This window comes from Doryrhamphus excisus, chromosome 13 (genome assembly GCF_030265055.1).
Source record: "Doryrhamphus excisus isolate RoL2022-K1 chromosome 13, RoL_Dexc_1.0, whole genome shotgun sequence".
Lineage (NCBI taxonomy): Eukaryota > Metazoa > Chordata > Actinopteri > Syngnathiformes > Syngnathidae > Doryrhamphus > Doryrhamphus excisus.
The window spans coordinates 9,092,847-9,114,009 of record NC_080478.1 but is presented as its reverse complement, the minus strand read 5'-3'; the positions used below and the strand labels follow the sequence as shown (position 1 = coordinate 9,114,009).

General features: G+C 40.8%; 1 protein-coding gene across 3 annotated transcripts in view; it reads right to left on the bottom strand.

The window, feature by feature from the left end:
- rcan3 (regulator of calcineurin 3) overlaps nucleotides 1–21,163 on the bottom strand; it is a 46,460-nt gene that overhangs the window by 1,330 nt on the left and 23,967 nt on the right. For 2 of the 3 annotated variants that reach the window (XM_058091485.1, XM_058091487.1), the window contains 3 exons: nucleotides 8,656–8,829; nucleotides 7,974–8,145; nucleotides 1,375–6,031 (listed from right to left, as the gene is read on the bottom strand). In XM_058091485.1, coding sequence (XP_057947468.1) covers nucleotides 5,877–6,031; nucleotides 7,974–8,145; nucleotides 8,656–8,829 — 501 coding nt within the window. In that variant the 3' untranslated portion in view covers nucleotides 1,375–5,876. Of the gene's footprint in view, nucleotides 1–1,374; nucleotides 6,032–7,973; nucleotides 8,146–8,655; nucleotides 8,830–21,163 lie in introns of those variants that run through there. The other variant, XR_009132460.1, reaches the window with a different exon arrangement.

The following is a 21,163-nucleotide window of genomic DNA, read 5'->3' as shown; positions in this document are numbered from 1 at the left end:
CCACAAAGCCAGGTAGTGTAGCTTTATGAGAAAGTGTAACTGAACTAGTAGACATATTGTTCTGCTCCACTCGAGCCTCAACGGTTGCTGCTTGAGCCTGACGGCATTCGCAAGTGTCCCACCTCCGTACTTACCTCGGAGCACATCCTAAAAAGTGGATGCAGATTCGGTTTCTCACACAAACACTGTCATCTGCAGGTTGGACAAATCCGTATTATGTTTAAAGGGAGTTTTTATGTTTTATGTTTTTATGGGGCCTCTTCTAAACAGGATGGATATTAAAAAAAAAACAATACAAGGGTAGTACTGGGATCAGATAGTGGATCTGAAACAGGAAATGCTTGCTGTGTTTTATAGGTATTATCAGTAAAAGTTGAAGAAACATTATAGGTTGTTTGTGTTTGGTAAGGGCGGCACGGCAGTCGAGTGGTTAGGTATGAATGTGAGTGTGAATGGTTGTTTGTCTATATGTGCCCTGTGATTGGCTGGCGACCAGTCCAGGGTGTACCCCGCCTCTCGCCCGAGAACAGCTGGGATAGGCTCCAGCAACCCCCGCGACCCTCGTGAGGATAAGTGGAAGAAAATAAATGAATGAATAAATATAATTGTATGCAATAATAATAAGAGAATCATTTTATTTTTGTGCATCTACAGTACATATGAAATATATTTTATTAGATTTAACATGAAATAATACACAGTTCATTAATTGTACAGGTTATTATTATAAATATTACTTCTTGATACTACTTTTGATTTGTAATTTAATAACTATACTTTCATACATAAATAAATGAAATGATAAACAAAATTAGTGACTAAGTTAACTATTTAAAGCATTAGTAATTTAATATATAAATTAATTACTATTGAGAAGCCTTGTTTATCACATTCAAGTGGTTCGCTGTAAGTGAATTGAATATTAATAAATTTAATATTTTTTTAGATAGAACATAGAAAACCTGTTTGTACCATTATTAGAGCCCTGTGCACATAAATAATACACATATAGTCACCTTTAGAATCATATTATTCTTTGTTTACACCACAGTTCTAATGCGAAGGCTATGGGATCACTTCAGGGACACAAAAGATGGCCATGGCTTTAAGCACAGCATGCTACCGAGCTAATATGTTAGCCTCCAATTTATTGATTCTAAGATTAAGTAAGGGTTTCAATCAGAGAGATCAGAGACAAAGGAAGAAGCCCGAAACTGATTAGATTGTGCAAGTGTTTTGAATGTTGTGGGTGTATTATAACCTTAGGAAAAACTTGGATTATCAGAAGGAAAAAGTTGGGAAAATGACATTGTCATCGGCCTTAATCTGAGTAGCAACCATACATCAATGTATATAAATCAGCCTACAATAAACGACACCAGACATGTCTTTTAAGAATAAGTCTTTATGTTGTTTTTTTCTCTAAGTGAAACAAAGGACTATCATACTACACAAATAGAAGCAGATACTGTAAGATAGAGATCAAGATCTCTTAGAAAGAAGTACAGAACATGAAAATACACATACCGGTATCATAGAACTGTAAATTATTGCTTGTTTTGCTACTTTTGTTTTCTGTAGTTCCTACAATACAAGACATAGTAGTCACAAACAAAATATGAAACCAAAAAATACAGTGACAAACAGCATATTTTTTTGTTGTTTTAGTAGGCGCAGAAATGATTTCCATCTCCATGACAACAAGAGAAGCCACACACACACTACTGGGACTGGGTCTCAGCAACATAAAAACTTGGCATATTATGTACAAAAATATACAAAAAGTTCATCATGCCGGCCCTTTAAGAGGCTCCCGCCAACCTACTTCCTGTTTTGTACTCATGTACTGTACATCTTCAATGTGGCGCCGATACAAACGGCTCCACTTTGCTAGACGATGAGATGATGAAAAGCAATGTCGATTTTGTTATGCAAAATGAACAAAATCCCCCAAAAAAGATAACAGCATATCAGACAGAAACAAACAAGAAACCGACACAATTAATAGTTAAAGTGCTCACATGCATTTTGTGTTGAATAAAGACCATTTTCATACAATATGGAACATTACTCCTATTGGGGGCCATTTTGTTTTGTATAAAACCCTCAGAGGTCCGTAGTACTAAAAATATCAAATAAATACTACCTATATATTGTGAAATTTAACCCACAATGACTGTTCAGGCCTTTTTCAAATACTTCTTCTGGCCACAGAAAACGTTTTCTGTGGGCATATACAGACCATGGGCCACACGTTGCCCACCCCTGCAGTAGTAATGCAATAGGACAACTAGACTAATAAATAATATTTTCTAAAGCACGAGTTAGATTCATCGTGTTTGACTTAAGATGGTAGTACTGTACTGTATTGACCTGTATATACTGCGTTTTTACATGTACACCACAAGGGGGCACCACACGACCAAATAAATTAAAGACAGTTTATCTGGGCCCCGTTTCACAAAGCAGGTTTAGTGAAAACTCGGAGTATGTTAACCCTGAAATGAGGGAAACTCTGAGTTTTCCGTTTCAAAAAGGGAGGTAAGTCAAACCAGAGACAGAGGAGTAACTCCAGCCTGTTTCACAGAGAGAGGTAACTTAACCTCGGTGTCAGTTACTATGGCAACAGACTCTGTGAACATAACCTGGTCGGGACCAGGTTTTCTTCAATGAACCTCGAGTTTCTTTCTGTCTCCGGTGTGATTCATTCATTGTCGCGCGTGTTTAAAGCCAGTTTGGTCGTTTTTCATAATCACCATCACCAACAGCAGTAAAATAAACAGAAAGACAAAAAAATTCATTTGGTCTTCTTTGTTTCCTACAAATAAGAAAAAAAATGGTTTCTTACTTTTTAATTGTTACAATCATCAACACAATTCACCTATGACCATGCACCCACCTCTAACTTGTGTTTTAATAATTCAATTTCCAGATCCGTTTTAGTTATCTGGCGGTCCAGCAGCACCATTTCTTTTTCTGTTTTTTGTACTGTTTTTAATAAACGCACTTTGTAGATTTCTTTTAGTGGTAGCTGGGAACACATAAGGATGACATTATACAGTTGCACATGAATTCCACTGGCTGAGTAGAAGTTAGATGTTGCTTTTCATATGTCTGATTTAACTGTATACAGGCGAGGACATGTATGTGTGTGAAAACAATATTATGTTGGAGATAATGCACACTGAAACAGCCGCTGAATGATATTTAGTGGTAAACATGATTAAAAAGAGGCACCCTGACTGTTATGCTGAGGGCTTACCTGTTTGAACAATGTTTTTATATTTCATCTTCAACTGCTTCCACGTTCTTTTTTCGCCGGTGGGATTACATCTAAGTGACATAAATTGTAGCTGTAACACCATTCTACTTGTTTGCATCTGTAGCCTAATATTATTGTGATTGCATAAATGTATATAATAAATGTAAACTTACGCATTGACTCGAGCATTAACTCTCCCACGCCGACTCGCGTTCTTTCGCTGCTGCAGCCGTGTTGCTTTTCTTTTTAAAAACGCTTTCAATGTTGCTTTTCTTTTTAAAAACGCTTTCAAATTCGCCGTATGACCGCATTAATATATCCAGTTCCAGAGGACTGAAATATGACGATCTTTTCTTATCACTCGTTACCATGGTGAATCGAGGGAACGGGGCTCCATTGATCAGGGCTTTTTAAAGTCGTGGTGCACGCGCTTAACTCAGAGTGAACAAACTCTGTGTTGATTGAACCAATTGAAATCACCTGTTCTGAAACCCCTAAGTCAGAGTTTCCTGTCTCAGAGTAGATCAACTCAGAGTTCAGGGTTAGACTCCAGAGTTGGTTGAACCTGCTTCGTGAAACGGGGCCCTGGTCCATGGTGACAAGAACGTTGCTACTTTTCGTTTTTACGTTAAGTCTAGCCAAATAGTTTTGCACAACTCTCTCAACTGAGCGATGGTCAATCAAAGAAATATACTCAAATGTTTCAAATAAAGCAACAATAACGAAACCCCTCAGTTTTGCAAGCTCTGACACTTTTGGCTAGTAGTCAAAAGTTTCCAATGGAATCCGTGATGCTGCTTATTTAGAGTAGCATCTTCATGGTTTTTGTGTGTTTCTTTCAAAGCGTACCCATTAAAATATATAATAGTTCTGTAGCAACTATCAAGTCTTACCATTTTAGTTGCTTCTGAGGGGTGCAGGGGATCAGGTCAGGTCCAAACATCAACTTGTGTTTGTTGTATGTTCCCGTTACTGTCACAAAGTGATTGAATGAATCTTACGTCTAAAATGGCGGTATATGGCGTCAAGTTAGCTAGCCAGCAGGTGCGTGTATGAAAAATTTAAAAAATAACAACCCTAACCTCCCGTCAGCTCTGCATTCCATACAACGCCACAACACTGTCCCTAGTAGTCAAATAAAGTATAGGTGTAAAGACAACCAAAACCAAACAAACAATTGTTAGCTCTTTGCATGGCTAGCAAGCTGGCTAACTAGCGCTTCTGTTAGCATCTCAGCTGGTGTGTTTTCCTGCTATAGCTACTAACACATGATTCATCTGACTTTTATCTTTGTTCCTTATTATTTTTGTCCATTATATAATATTAACAACAACATGGAGCGGAGTGATGTTGGCGTTTCCGTGAAAAGCATCTGTTGGAAACTCCTCTCAAGCAGGGGTGTCCAAAGTGTGGCACTGAGGGCCATTTGCAGCCCACAGCTCGTTTTTTGTGACCCGCTTCGCCTTCTAAAATACAATTAAACACATCTTGCGTCAAAACATGGTTTAAAAACACAACACTAATAACTGTTTAGTATATTTCGGATTGGTTGTAGTGTCTTTAATGAACAAAAAGGTGAAGCTCATTAAAGTGTTATCCTCCAGTTTTGTTGGTAAAACTGTTATGGAAATACGTGAGAATGCTTTGGTTGACATCTCATCAGGCATCCTTAAAGTTTCCCTTTTGACCCAACGAGGACTACAAAAACGGACAAAAGACGATATTATATTTACAAGAGAGACATTGAGAAGGGCTGGGGAGATAGGAGCAGCCGTCAGAACAAAAGCCAAAAGCTGAGCGTCAACACTGAAGGTGGCGTAACATTCAAATTATAGAGGGGGGGGGGGGGGGGGACGCCTCAGCGGCAAATGTGCTTTTTGCCAAATCGGCATGCATTTCCCAAAACAAAAACAACAACAAAAAAAAAAACACCTCAGCTCAGAATTAAGCATGCAAAAAGTGTATCAAATGCACAATAAGAACACACATCTAGTAGTTCAGCAAAAAAAAAAAAAGGTAAAAAATGGAGAAAAGTCTAACTCGTTTGTCACATATGGCGCTCCGTGCAGTGTGGTATATTCTGTTAGTATTTTTCCACGCAGTAGCGTGTGTTACTGTATATACATGCAAAGACCTGATATGAGCATGAGTGGGAAATAAACACACATTGTGCATAAAACACCATTCGCAATGAGGTGTGAGCTAACCAGTTAGCGAGCTAGCACTAGCGAGCGTACATTTGAACACCATGGCGCCCTCTGTTGTTGACCATCACTCCCCACGGAGTAGGCAGGTCAGTAAGGGGGGCGGAGTCACTCTAACACCCACCACTCACAGGAATGTGATGACTGTGTGCGTGCGAGTTGTGTGTGCATGTGTGTGAGATTCTCATCCATTCACTTCCAAGCCGCCTCATTCGGCAAAAAACGCCTCAACTGGAGCAATGTTTGTTTTTTTTTCAGCTGAAATGAGGGGCGTCGCTCTCTGTGAGTGCAAAGACAAGAGAGAGAGAGAGAGAGAGGCAAAGAGATAAAGAGAGAGAGATGTGTTGCAGATCATAGAGGCGGCCAAAAAGAGTGTGGGTCACTGATTGCGTGTGTGTCAAGGGCCGTCTCTAGTTGAAGACCTTCGGGGGGCCGTCTGGGCGTCTGGTCTGCACGATTTCCTGCTTCGGCCGCCCAGCCTCCTCATCCTCCGTCTCGCTCTCGCACACGTGAACCACTACGCTCGGAGTGGACTCTGTGCCAGCATGGAGCTCGTACTTCTCACCTGTGACACAGTAGATAAGCATAATGTATCCATCCAATTCTTTACCAGGAAACAAAGGAACCAAAAAGTGAGTGTGATGACAACCATAGAACCTTAAATGCATGTATGATTTGTTTTTTTCAACTAAAGCCACCACACAACAGTGCAGCAGCATTATGGACCAGTACAAGTCTGTGATTGGAAGACTGGTCAAGGACTAAGTATAGGGATTAGAATAGTCCAGACGTGAGGAAATGTTGGTAATGGTAATGGTTTTATTTCATTTGAACATGCATCAGATTACAATTGAGTGCATCACATAATCAGTTCACAGTTCCACATGTCCAAAAGGAGTAGGAAGAAGCAAAGCTTATTAAATCCTACCCCTCCATCTGGTACTTTTACATTTGTTCACTTCCTGCTTTCCATAATACAGTTTAAGGTTGTGGTTTTTTTTTTTAATAATATACCTCGTACCAAAGTACAAGGTGATATGAGCATCCAATGCCATAATGGGTACCATAGTAAGTGTCAATATAGTGATATATATAGCACATCATGACTGGTTCAAGACTCTTCATCCTTGTATTTAGCAAACATCAACTGCTTGTATTGTTTCTTGAATTGGCTCATCGTTGTGCATTGTTTGAGGTCCTTACTCAATCCATTCCATAGTTTGATTCCACATACTGAAATGCTATGGCTAGCATAACGTAGTCCTAGCATAGAAGTGTTTCAAATGTAGTTCTTCCCTGAGATCATATTTCTCCTCTCTTGTAGAGAAGTATTGGATGCCATTTTTAGGTAGTTGGTTGTTTTTAGCCTTATGTATTATTTTAGCTGTTTGAAGATGAACTATATCAGCAAGTTTAAGTATTTGTGATTTTAGAAATAAGGAGTTAGTATGTTCTCTGTAGGCGGCATTATGAATTATCCTTACTGACCTTTTTTTTTGCAGTACATTTAGCGAGTGAAGATTGCTTTTATAGTTATTACCCCATATTATTTGTAATATGAGGTTTCCAGCTCATATTTTAATCTATTGTGATCCCCAGAAATTTATTTTCGTTCACCCTTTCAGCAACATTGTTAGCAACATTATGACCCTGGAATGGATGAACTATATTGCCATTATTTATAATGGGGAAAAATGTACAGAAATGTTTAGTTTTGGATAATTTTGTTCATTTTTACATGTTACATTTGTTACATTTTATCGAATAAGAAGTACTGTAAATACTTGCAATCCATAAAAGACCAACAATGAATCTGCATTACGTTAAATAGGCTCACGGGACTACATTATTACAAATGTAATGATGCTCATTGTTGTGATTGTGTAATTAATAACTTGCGAACAGTATTTAATCAGTCTGTGTGTTCAAGGCTGCTTCTGCACAGCGATTCACAGCACAGACAACAACACATGGCAGAATGAATAGAATAAAGTCTCCAGATTGCATCACAGTTGCCATGGAGATAAGATCAGACTGCTAGCAGACAAGCGGAAATTGGCTGTGCAAGCTTTTCACTGTGCAACAAAACACAACCCGCGGGAGGCCGACAGAGGGCGTCAACGTGCTTTAGTGCTGCGCCCTGATGCTAATCTCACTGACAGACAGCCACTTCCTGACTCCACACATTGCCATGGCAACAGTCCATCGCTATTGTCCATTCAGGGTGCTCTTAGCTGGAGAGGAGTGTTTAATAAGGTTTTAGCTTGATAAGAAAAATAACTGATAGGAAGGTTTACAGAGCACCTGCAGATTCTCCAGCACAAACATGGGGATGTTTTCACTTTTTTAAAGAAACAGTTCCTATCTTAAATGTGACTGAGATGACCAAAATATCAGAGACAGCTCTGCAGTTGTACATCACAAAAGAAAAAGCAACCAAGATAATAAGGACTGTGTCAGAAATTAATATTATTATCTTTCTTATCCAATGGCAGTGTCGCACTGACCTGGTCCCAGCTTGGCAACCGCACACAGCAGATCGTAGTTGATGACCGGCGTGGCATCCTCGCTCTGACTCCAGCCCACAGGCGGCGAGGCGGGTGGCGAGATCAGAAACTGTTTGACGGGCTGAGGGGGTGCCAGGTACGACTTGTCGATGTCCTCGTCGCCATTCTGGACCTGACGAGAAACAAGAAATTACAAGGATCAGGGAACAAGGAATCCGATTTATTCAGATACTTTCTGATGAAAAATGAGAGTCTAATCATCTGTTTGGTATTTACAATATTTACCATATTTTCCCATTTTCATCTGTGTGCCATCATCAAAAATGGCTAGTACTGAGAGGGTCAGCTTTTAAAAAATGTCTGGGCTTGTATGAGTTTATAATGGACTTACAGCGGGTACGGCAAACATAATTGTGTTGCATCTCGAAGGCATGGCCTTCATTCTCATTAGAAGCACCTGTAATAACAAAACTGCCTGAGTTCTAACGTGCTTAATCCTCTTATAATTATGCACTGAGAGTACTGTCATATACAGCCAGGAGATAATAATGTGATAAAGTGAGAATCAATTACATCTTCACGTCACGTGTTTTGGTAACTGAGCAGGAATGTTGTGATATACCGGGAAAATGGGAGTTAAAAACATGACTTTCTATTCAGCTCAATTGAAATTGAAGCTCACCTGAGCAAAGTAGAGTTTGAGCTTCCTGCCGTTGAACTCAGACTCATGGAGCTCGATGCGAGCGCGGGCAGCGGCCTCCGGTGTGCTGAAGTTGATCCGGACTCTGCGGAAGCTTTTGAACAACTGGAAGGTGGCCTGGTCATCGTAGATCCGAAACAATGCCTCAAATCTCTCCTGTGAAAAAATAACAAAATGATTTCTTCACATTCATTTTGATGTTTTTGACTCTCAATAGCGGCACGGCGGTCTTGTGGTTAGCGCGCAGACCTCACAGCTAGGAGACCAGGGTTCAATTCCACCCTCAGGCATGGAGTTTCCATGTTCTCCCCGTGCATGCGTGGGTTTTCTCCGGGTACTCCGGTTTCCTCCCACATTCCAAAAACATGCTAGGTTAATTGGTGACTCCAAATTGTCCATAGGTATGAATGTGAGTGTGAATGGTTGTTTGTCTATATGTGCCCTGTGATTGGCTGGCGACCAGTCCAGGGTGTACCCTGCCTCTCGCCCAAAGACAGCTGGGATAGGCTCCAGCACCCCCGCGACCCTCGTGAGGAAAAAGCGGTAGAAAATGAATGAATGAATGAATGACCCTCGATAAAGCAACAGCAAGGAAGAAGGAGTGTGAATAATCACATAAATGTGCAGTACTCAGCTACAACCAGCAGTGGCACTATTGATTCAGTCACAACATGACCTCATAAGTGGAAAGTTGAACTCTTTTAGGCAGTATTATTCTTCCCAGTACCATAACCTGGCATGAAAACAGTATTCCAGAACATTAAGGGAGCTACTCCCTCATTAAAAATGTTTTCCTCTTCATCATGAACGCCTCATTTTTCAATATGATGTGTGTTGAAATGTATCACGCGTCTGTTTTTCCCCTGACTTAGTGAGGAGCTGGGAGGTAATATTCACATTAAGTGATTCAGCGCCACCCCTGTCTGAGACAGAGACGTGACTTTTGCTTCCTTTCTTTCATTTCACTTCCCAGCTAATTTGAAAATTTGATTTCCAGCTTCCTGTCATTCCCCTGCAATCTTCAGTGTTTTTTTCCCCCTCTTAAATCCCAATGTAATTTCCTCTTTCCTCAACATCTTTTTAGCCAGCTGATGTATTCTTGCAATGTTTCTTCTCCGCGGAACGCCGACTTGGACTTCCTCGACTGTGAACTCAATCAAGCAGCTCGGCAGGGGGGGCAGCAGCGAAAATGCCGCTGGGAGAGTGCTGCTGGGCCGCTGACTAATCAGCGGCGCTTCTCTTGTTGCCCGGGCCGACGATCTTCCAGCTCTGTCGCCCACACATGCCAAATAATTGGGTCTTATTTCCAAAGATGCAAAGTGAATATGGCATTCTGATAAGGGAATACACTGATGAACTGCCATGAGTCCTCTTCCATTTAACTCAAAGCAAACCATTTACCTCATCAAGCCATTGAGAAAATACATTATCACATATTGTAAGTACATGATAGGCGGCGAGAAGCACAGGATGACACATTATAGCCAACAGAATCATTATTGATCATCAATGATCGATATTTGACACTTGTTTGGAGACCGCCACAAACAGTACAAATTGGATTTCAACCAAAGTTTTCTGGAAAAATGTGAAAAAGTCTAACAAAGTTGGAGTTCAAACCATTAACATCATGCGTGATGTCACCAAATGTCGTCAGGCTTGGTGGTTTTGCATTTTCTTTGGCCACAAAAGTATGATAATAACCATAAAACCAGACAAAAAGAGTAGGACAGCATCTGGCTGCTTAGTGCAACATGAGTACAGTCATCCCTCGTTTAGATTAGATTAGATTCAATTTTATTGTTATTGCTCATGTCACTTGTACAGAGCAACAAAATGCAGTTAGCATCCAACCAGAAGTGCAATTTTATAAGTTCCTTAGTAGTAAGTAAATGTAGAAGTAGAATAGAGCTGTAAATGGACAGGTCTATGTACAAACTATAATAGGCTGTGACTATAATACAGTGAGGATATATACAGGGATATAAATGACTATAATATGGCTATTGCAGATTATACAGATTATAAACAGTATGCACAGTATGGTTGTGACAATATATAATAACAGTAATATATACAGTATTGCAATGAAGTGACTATGATACAGTGTGGATATATACAGGGATATAAGTGACTATAGTATGGCTATTGAAGATTATATAAATTATAAACAGTGCAAAATAGTGCAATGAAGTAGTGCAATTAAGTGATTGGGGGGCAGAGTTCAGCGGGGGGGGGGTGTACGTGGTGGGCAATGGGGGGCAGAGTTCAACAAGGAGACAGCTGTTGGGAAAAAGCTGTTCCTGAACCTGGTGGTTCTTGTCCGTAAGCTCCTATAGCGCCTCCCTGAGGGTAGGAGGGCAAACAGTCTGTGCGCTGGGTGGTAGGAGTTTATAGGAGTTACTTGGTTCTAGACCCAACCGTGATAAGTGATAAGGCCCACAAAGTAGGATTTCATATTAATAAAGTGAATATTGTCATTGGTTGAGCCTAGATAACCTGTTTAGAACTTTCTAAATATGATTTTTAACCAATGAGAGCCCTGTAGACATTAAATAACACCCCTAGAGTCAGCTTTACGTATTGCGCAACTATAATGTGCATGCGACGGGATCATTTCAGGGACACAAGGACTACTGTGCTAACTAGCCTCTAGTTAGCCTCTAATGTGTTTATTTTAAATTTTAAGAAAGGGTTTCAAATGAAGTGGGGAAGAAGGACAAAGCAAGAAGCCAAAAAGTTACCACTTCCACACGGAAAGCACTTTTTTTTCCCCAACATGTCATGGCACATGAGCTGCAGCCTATACCAGCTGACTTCGGGCAAGGGGCAGAGTACACCCTGAACTGGTTGCCAGTCGAGCACATGCAAGTTTTTGGGCTGTAGGAGGAAGCCAGAGTGCCACCACAAGATGAGAACTTCCAGACTCCTGTTGCCATTCTAACCACAAGGTCCCAATGTTTCCTATACATTCATTTCCTATACATTCAAATATATTTTTGCTGCCTTGATGCATTCGAGTGTCTCAAGGTGAAACAGAGGTCATTGCGTACAATATCGTCACTGTCATTCTTGCTCACTATCTCCTCCGCTTGGCGGAATCTTGACTATAATCTTAATTAAATGTGCGGTATCGCTGAAAGTCCACAAGCTGGAAATAGTCCTTTGTGAATTCAGCACAACCCGTCCAAACTCCATGTCAAGATTGAAGGCCTGGACCTTGCGTATGTTGAGTTTTTGTGATTACGGAGTGAAGCAATATTGCATCATTGCATGACTGTTCTGCTAAGCGAAATGCTTCCACATCACAGCCAGGAAGCAGTTGCGGCCACCATGGAGGCTCTCATATGTGAGAGGCTGCACAGTGATAGGAGATATCTTTGACAGAAGCCTGTGGTACCTCTCTGTCCAAAAGCCGTAATTACCATATTGACTCAAATATAACACATATTTTTAAGACAAAATGGCAGATGAAAAATGCTCCCACTGCATCTCCACATGTCATCGGTAAGTGTGAGGAAGAAAAAGTGGCAGGAAGAAAAGCTCTGACTCGCTGAGGTTGTTTGGCGCCATTGCTCTCAACCTCGAATATAAGGCAACCTGTCTTTTTCAATACACACTGTAAGTCTGACTATTTGGCTTAAAGACTCTATCATGAGCCCTCATTTTCCTAGAAAGCACATACGTCCAAAAAAAAGCAACTGAGCAGCTATGTCTTCATAGTGTACTTACATTTTGTTGTCCATCTTGACAAAATCAGATGAAAAAAACATTTTTCATCAATTATCATACTTTTCGCCCTCTTTCTTCTTTATCTGCTGCACGTGATTATTTGTTATTATTATTTGCACAAAATCCTTGAAATTCACAGTGCTGAAATTACATTATTTTTCCTCATAATATTGTTAATGGCGGCACGGCGGTCTAGTGGTTAGCACGCAAACCTCACAGCTAGGAGACCAGGGTTCAATTCCACCCTCGGCCATCTCTGTGTGGAGTTTGCATGTTCTCCCCGTGCATGCGTGGTTTTTCTCTGGGTTCGACGGTATTATTTAACCATTTTTAAATGGAATATAACTAAAAATATATATTAAAAAAATTATTATAAATACACAGGCTGCACGGTGGACAAGTGGTTTGCGCGCAGACCTCACAGCCAGGAGACCAGGGTTCAATTCCACCCTCGGCCATCTCTGTGTGGAGTTTGCATGTTCTCCCCGTGCATGCGTGGGTTTTCTCCGGGTACTCCGGTTTCCTCCCACATTCCAAAAACATGCTAGGTTAATTGGCGACAAATTGTCCATAGGTATGAATGTGAGTGTGAATGGTTGTTTGTCTATATGTGCCCTGTGATTGGCTGGTGCCTCACGCCCGCAGACAACTGGGATAGGCTCCAGCAACCCCGCGACCCTCATGAGGAAAAAGCGGTAGAAAATGAATGAATGAATATTGTTATTATCATAAAATTATGACTTTTTCTTGATAGATTACAACTTTTATAATATGTTATATATTAAATATTTTGACTGAAAATAACTGCAGATTGTTCCGTATTTGCTGCTGGTTTTCTTGTTATATTTTTAGAATGTGCTGCAGGCCGCACTTTGGACACCTCCGCCCTTAACGGCATGTTGTCAAGTGGTCATTTTTGATCCGCTGCAGTCATTTGAACTGTAATAAAGCAACAGAAATTAAGCCATGCGAGTGTCTTCAAAGGATCAAGGTTTTCTTATTTAATGTTAAGCTATTATGTAAAAAAAAGAAAAAAGTAATGTTGTACACCCAACAACCAAACAATAGGACGTTCTAGACAACTTCTTTTGGCACAAAACACAAGTGCCTATTTTGTCTGAAAACTATGATTATCTGTCTTGTTAGAATCGGTTGTTAGAATCCAACACTCAAAGTGTCAGCCGGTCACTTTGAACAATTGCCATGCGACAGCGTTTAGGCTCTAAAAATGCTGCCTGCAAAAAATAAATAGATCGCACCACTATGTCTGACATACACATAGTGCGAAATGATTCAGCAAGCTGTGAATCACAACTGTGCTGCTTACTGTGGTAAAGAAGAATAAGCAAAGCTTCACCTAATGACACAAACATGTTAAAGCTAGACACTATGCCATGCCATGTAGCTGTGGGAAAGGACCCACAGTTGCATTGCAGTTACAGTATATGCCACTTTGCTTTATTCTGTAATGGTAATGGTTTTATTTCATTTGAACATGCATCAGATTACAATTGAGTGCATCCCATAATCAGTTCACAGTTCCACATGTCCAAAAGGAGTAGGAAGAAGCAAAGCTTATTAAATCCTACCCCTCCATCTGGTACTTTTACAATTAGTAACTGTTACATTTGTTCACTTCTTGCTTTCCACAATACAGATTAAGGTTTTTTTTTTATTTTATTTTAAATAATGTACCTCGTACCGAAGTACGAGGTGATATGACCATCCAATGCCATAATGGGTACCATAGTAAGTGTCAATATAGTGATATATATAGCACATCATGACTGGTTCAAGACTCTTCATCCTTGTATTTAGCAAACATCAACTGCTTGTATTGTTTCTTGAATTGGCTCATCGTTGTGCATTGTTTGAGGTCCTTACTCAATCCATTCCATAGTTTGATTCCACATACTGAAATGCTATGGCTAGCATAACGTAGTCCTAGCATAGAAGTGTTTCAAATGTAGTTCTTCCCTGAGATCATATTTCTCCTCTCTTGTAGAGAAGTATTGGATGACATTTTTAGGTAATTGGTTATTTTTAGCCTTATGTATTATTTTAGCTGTTTGAAGATGAACTATATCAGCAAGTTTAAGTATTTGTGATTTTAGAAATAAGGAGTTAGCATGTTCTCTGTAGGCAGCATTATGAATGATCCTTACTGACCTTTTTTGCAGTACATTTAGCGAGTGATTACTTTTATAGTTATTACCCCATATTTCCACACAATAAGTAAGATATGGTCGAACCAGAGAGCAATAAAGAGTAATCCATGATGTTGCTAAAATGTTGTATTCTCATGTTAAACAATGCCAAACTTTCAAATAATTGCGCATTTGGAAGTAAGCCATGAAAAAAGTTTGGGATGGCTCTGAATGCTCGGTTTCAGAGAGTTTTTTCTAACAAGACGTCAACGGCTCTATACAGCCGCTGACTTCCTTATATGGGCGTGCCCGGGTATAAGCTGTAGCACACTGTAGAGAGTCGGACCAATAACAGCGGAGTGGGGGTGCCAAGAGGTGGGCTGTGGGTGGAATAAGTATAATATAATGAGTCCTCTTGCAGCTCGTCAACCTAAATGAATGTTTTGGCAACGAGGGCAGAAGCGATCAAGCTCAACTCTCACGTTCCATAATAACTTGTTCTTCTTATTAACTCTGAGATCCACTGCAAACAAGTGGAGTGCTGATCATTAATTGATGTGGTCTCAATGTGCCGGCATCCTGAGGGGATGAAAAGGAGGGGAAATGAGCAAGGGTGTTGGGTTACACATGGTTGAAAATTAGCCAGCTATTCTGCCATTGCGTTGGTCTGTGAGGTGACCCACTCGCTTTGTTCTCCTCATTTATTTGTGTGTCACACAATAGGCACGCGAGTGATGCCCACAAGAGAGCTCAGGATTCCTCACAATGTTTCCACACTAGGTTGAGCAGTTTGGCATAGACGCATATCAACACAGGTATCGCTAAAAAAAAATATCCACATTTTCTCATCCATTCCAAATCGAGTGTTATTACCGTGTACAGTAATGCATGGTAGCGTCATGGTCTGAGGCTGCATGAGTGCTGCTGGCAAAGGGTAGTTACGGTTCATTGAGGGAAACATTCCAGCATGTACTTTGACATTGAGAAGCTGAGCATGCTCCATTTCCCTTAGGCAACTGGGCAGCATTGAAATTTTCCCAACATGATAACAAACCCAAGCACACTTCCGATACAGCAGCTCTGTTGAAATCCATTCCCAAGAGGATTAAGGCAGCACTAGTGCTGACACTAAATATTGACAATTTGGACATGCTCACTGTGAAGTGTACTCACAATAAGGTGTGTTGCCAAGCTGTACTCTACTCTAAAGCAGGGGTCTCAAACACGCAGCCCGCGGGCCATATGTGGCCCGCAGGACACTAGTTTGAGGCCCCCGCCTTGATATGAAAGTTTAATGTTAGTGCGGCCCGCGCAGGTTTGATATGGATGCTGTATGGTATCATGTACCCAGAAAAAATTATTACGTTTGGTTAATGTGCATGTTAAAGGTTAATAGTTATCCTCCCTATCCGTGTGGAAGTGGTAAGTTTTGGCTATTTAAGTTTAAAGGAAATAACTTCATTACCATTTAGGTCGCTAGCTCTCTAGTTTGCGAGTTAGCATGTGTCTCAAGACCCTGCAGTTGCGCAATATGTTGTAAATAAAAAGAGTATAAATGTGACTATAGTCGTGTTTTGTCATGTCTACAGGGCTCTAATAATGCTTTGTTAATTTTCATCTGAAAAAATAATTTGTCTACCCACCAACTATATGTGGTTTCTTAAGTTTTTATTATTTGCCGTTTTATTATTATTATATTTATTTATTTATTTATTACTCATTGATTGATTTTCTTTATTCTTGATTTGTTTATTTATTTTTCATCTTATTTTGTGTAGAAAAATAAAAAGTAAGATATTTGAGAACAGTGGAATGTTTTATCAGAGCTTTTATTGTAGAAAATTGGAACCAAAGCGAAGTTTTTAAAAAAATTTTGTTTTTAATAAATGCGTTTTTTTGTTTTTTTTTTAAAACCTGATGCGGCCCAGTCTCACCCAGACCCAAGCTCCAGTGGCCCCCAAGTAAATTGAGTTTGAGACCGCGGCTCTAAAATGTATCCAAGCTTCATTTCAGTTGGTGTTAGTACTCTCCATAGTAGCAGTAGTTGCCTTATGTGTGTTGTGGTGTCTTTTTTTGTGGTCACCCTCTGATCGTAGTTAGTGTTCTGTCTCATGACCGCACATTCCTGCACTATGATTTTAGGGTTGCCCGATTAAAGAGGCTCTTCCTAAAGTGCCGCTGACCATCTCCCCTGGATCCATTGGCCGCACTTACACTACACTTTTTTGTCAAGTAGGGGGTCACCCGCAAGCCTGAGGCTGCTAATTTAGAGTTAATCTTACAGGCGGCACGGCGGACGAGTGGTTAGCGCGCAGACCTCACAGCTAGCAGACCAGGGTTCAATTCCACCCTCGGCCATCTCTGTGTGGAGTTTGCATGTTCTCCCTGTGCATGCGTGGGTTTTCTCCGGGTACTCTGGTTTCTTCCCACATTCCAAAAACATGCTAGGTTAATTGGTGACTCCAAATTGTCCATAGGTATGAATGTGAGTGTGAATGGTTGTTTGTCTATATGTGCCCTGTGATTGGCTGGCGACCAGTCCAGGGTGTACCCCGCCTCTCGCCCGAAGACAGCTGGGATAGGCTCCAGCACCCCCGCGACCCTCGTGAGGAAAAAGCGGTAGAAAATGAATGAATGAATGAATTAATCTTACATGAGTGTTTTTGAACTATAGCAGAAAAACAAAACTGCGAAAACAAACACTGTATAAATCTCATACAGCAGCAATGTATGCAAGCCCAACCAAAGGCCCAATCGGGTGAGGCAGGTTCGACCAAACACACACACACACACATGCAGCCTGATGAAGGTGTTAGCAGTGGGACATCAGGTGAATGTGCTGAGAACAGCGTGGCCTACTTTTCACTCCACAAGTATTAAAATTGCCTGGCAAATATGATTCATCCCATTAACTGCACAGTCAGAAGCAGAAGTAGAAGTAGAGTTGCAGGTACAATCTACACTAATGTACCTCACAGTGCTAATTATCAAACAAGCACGGCTAAAAAGGCAAAAGGTGTAACGTGACTGTGAGAGGTACTTTGTAAGAGTATAACAACATGGGGAAAAAAAAACAAGAACTCATTAACTTTTGTTTGTGTTGTGTTTCACATGATAACACATATAATTCCTTCAAATTCAGCTTGTGTGTTATGAGAGACGGTGAAAAAGGTGTCGAGCAATCAGCCGGGCTTGATTGAAGCGGGAGGCAAGGGCTGTCATTACTGCGGAGCACATGCTTCTGTGAGTCACCCTTATATAACGCACTCTAAACGTCACTCAACTTTGAAAAGTGTTCTCGCACAAGTGGGGGATATTTGCTAACATTTTTAATTTTCTTTTTTAACCAGAAATGTATCCCAGCAGGCATCACACAGTGTATCATAGTATTTATTATATTAGAGCTGGGCATGTGACTAAATTATATTATTTCACCATTTTTAAATGGAATATAATGAAAAAATATATATAAAAAGTTATTATAAATACACAGGCTGCACGGCGGATGAGTGGTTACCATGCAGACCTCACAGCTAGGAGACCAGGGTTCAATTCCACCCTTGGCCATATCTGCATGTTCTCCCCGTGCATGCGTGGGTTTTCTCCGGGTACTCCGGTTTCCTCCCACATTCCAAAAACATGCTAGGTTATATTATTAAGTATTATAATATTAGTATACAATATTAAGTGGCGGGCAAACAGATGGAGAAAAGCAAGTGATGTTGATGGTTCAGAGTTGAGTTTGAGCTTGTGGATTATGGTCCTAACAGTACCCCGTGATATTTTTATGATTACTATGTCATTATTGTCAGTCATAGAGTAGCAATAGAGTGTAATGTACTGTAATGTGGCATATATTTTTGCATTTTTTCCGTGGTACTTTTCTTCCAAAATAAAAAAGTAATGGTCATGGTTTCATTTCATTTGAACATGCATCAGACTACAATTGAGTGCATCCCATGATCAGTTCACAGTTCCACATGTCCAAAAGGAGTAGGAAGAAGCAAAGCTTATTAAATCCTACCCCTCCATCTGGTACTTTTACAATCAGTAACTGTTACATTTGTTCACTTCCTGCTTTCCATAATACAGTTTAAGGTTTTTTTTTCCGTTTTTTTTTAATAATGAACCTCGTACCAAAGTACGAGGTGATATGAGCATCCAATGACATAATGTGTACCATAGTAAGTGTCAATATAGTGATATATATAGCACATCATGACTGGTTCAAGACTCTTCATCCTTGTATTTAGCAAACATCAACTGCTTGTATTGTTTCTTGAATTGGCTCATCGTTGTGCATTGTTTGAGGGTCTTACTCAATCCATTCCATTGTTTGAAAGTAAAAATCTTGCTTCCTCTTGTTCACCCAATCTCGTGTATGACACAACATCTATACAGATTCAGTAAGGTTCTAATAAGAAGATCACTGTTTGTGACTGTAAGGAAGTAGCGCAATGAAAGGTGAAATTCCCTCAGATTATCGCTGAATGCTAACAGGTGGAGAAGAGACAAAATGGGATGTTGGCACAGTGTGGTAGGAGATGTACAGCTCGCCAGTCAAGTGCAGGCACTTCAGCGGCGACCCGCCGGTCCATCCGTCAACAGATTGGCCGCCCTGGTAACAAGGCAGTTATGTTCCTGGCGGTAATGGAAAGGCTTTCATCACGGCGGCACGAGTGACTCACAACACACGGATCCGCTCCTGACACTCAATCATCTGAGCCATCGCAACAGGTTTATTGGAACGCTTCGACAAGGTGGAGAAATCTGACGGCATTATAATAAAAACATGGTGGCAAGAGAGGACAGTGGGGTGAGATCCAGTACAGTTCATCTCGTGCCTGTCAACACATGGAATCTAATTCCGTGGCAGACTGTGACCTCATAGCCGGAAGCTAATGAATCAGTCAAGTGGTGGAAATAGGTGTTACACATGGCTTGAGAGTGTCTTATGTAAAGATGGGAGTCCGGTTTCAAACATGTGTCGGGTTCACTGACAATTACCAAAGTCACCCGTCCATCGTGTTTCATCCTGTTGCACCAAGACAGATACTTAAGCACTTTGCACTCATGGCAACACAACCCAAGTCCATTGTTTTACATGAAAACAACCATTTTTGTTAAATGTTAAATGGCAAGTTCAAACAAAATTCGGGCAAGTAAATCCAATCAGTGATATTCCCGTCGGGCAAGTGCACTTTGGCATGCCATACTGCCAAGAGTTTTTTTTAAAGCGGTTCTTGTTGGGTGTTGGTAAAACACGGATTGCGTAATTCCGGTGGTAATTTGCAGAGCAATCCTTGCAAATCTTGAAATGGACCAATCAGAATCGTTTATTTAGACCGCGGTCCGCAATCCACAGTCCGCGTTTTACCCACACCCGTTGTTCGCGATCAACCAGTCAGCGATCGTTTGACTACGAAAACATCCATCATGGCGTCGCTGCCAACATCGTCTAATTCTGAAGGACACATCAAAAAGTGATGAACCAGTGCCTCCTAAACAAATATTTTATTAGCGGCAGCAAATCAAATGATGGCAAAGGTGAGTGAATCACATTGCTGTGACAATTTGAAGTGGTCACAATGAAACACCACCGATTAGATCCAATACCAAGTGCTGATTTTGCACAAGCTACAAAATCTAGCGCTTCCATTTCTCTGTGTATTTCCCTCACCTTTGCTTCACAAATTATTGTTTGACCATTGAGCTTTTTTTCTGGATTAAAAACACTTTACTAGTACACAAATGTGTCTATTCAATAATGTTTCATTGTGGTGCACAACTTATAAATATCACTGCTTACTACGACTACCATGTGTAAGGTAGTATGGTAGTACTCTCATTTCATCTTTATTTGAGATTCTCATGTGATGCCATAAAAAATTACAGATATCATTATGGCAGTCCTCCTTTGCCTCCTTTGCTCCATAACCTCCTTTGCCCAACACGGCAAGATGGTTTTTCACTTCCTGGTTGCTGCAGAGCATGTATTTCAATGGGAAAAATGCAGGCCAAAATATCATAAAATGCACTTCTGCCACTTTGTGGCCGGTTTGTCATCTTAAAACTGCACCAGACATGCGCTCTTCTATTACGGGGTTGCATCATCACCTCTCGTGTTAATAAACTTTTCTATATATGCAAGTTTATTTGAGAGGGACCCAATAAGTTAGTTAGGTACAAGTGCATCTTGTGCGGCTGTAGGAGACTAGTAGATTTCAATACATTAATTCATACATTTTCTACCGCTTTTTCCTCACGAGGGTCGGGGTGCTGGAGCCTATCCCAGCTGTCTTCGGGCGAGAGGCGGGGTACACCCTGGACTGGTCGCCAGCCAATCACAGGGCACATATAGACAAACAACCATTCACACTCACATTCATACCTATGGACAATTTGGAGTCGCCAATTAACCTAGCATGTTTTTGGAATGTGGAAGGAAAAGGGAGTACCCGGAGAAAACCCACGCATGCACGGGGAGAACATGCAAACTCCACACAGAGATGGCCGAGGGTGGAATTGAACCCTGGTCTCCTAGCTGTGAGGTCTGCGCGCTAACCACTCGAGTGCCGTGCCGCCTGATTTCAATACAGATGCACAAAAAA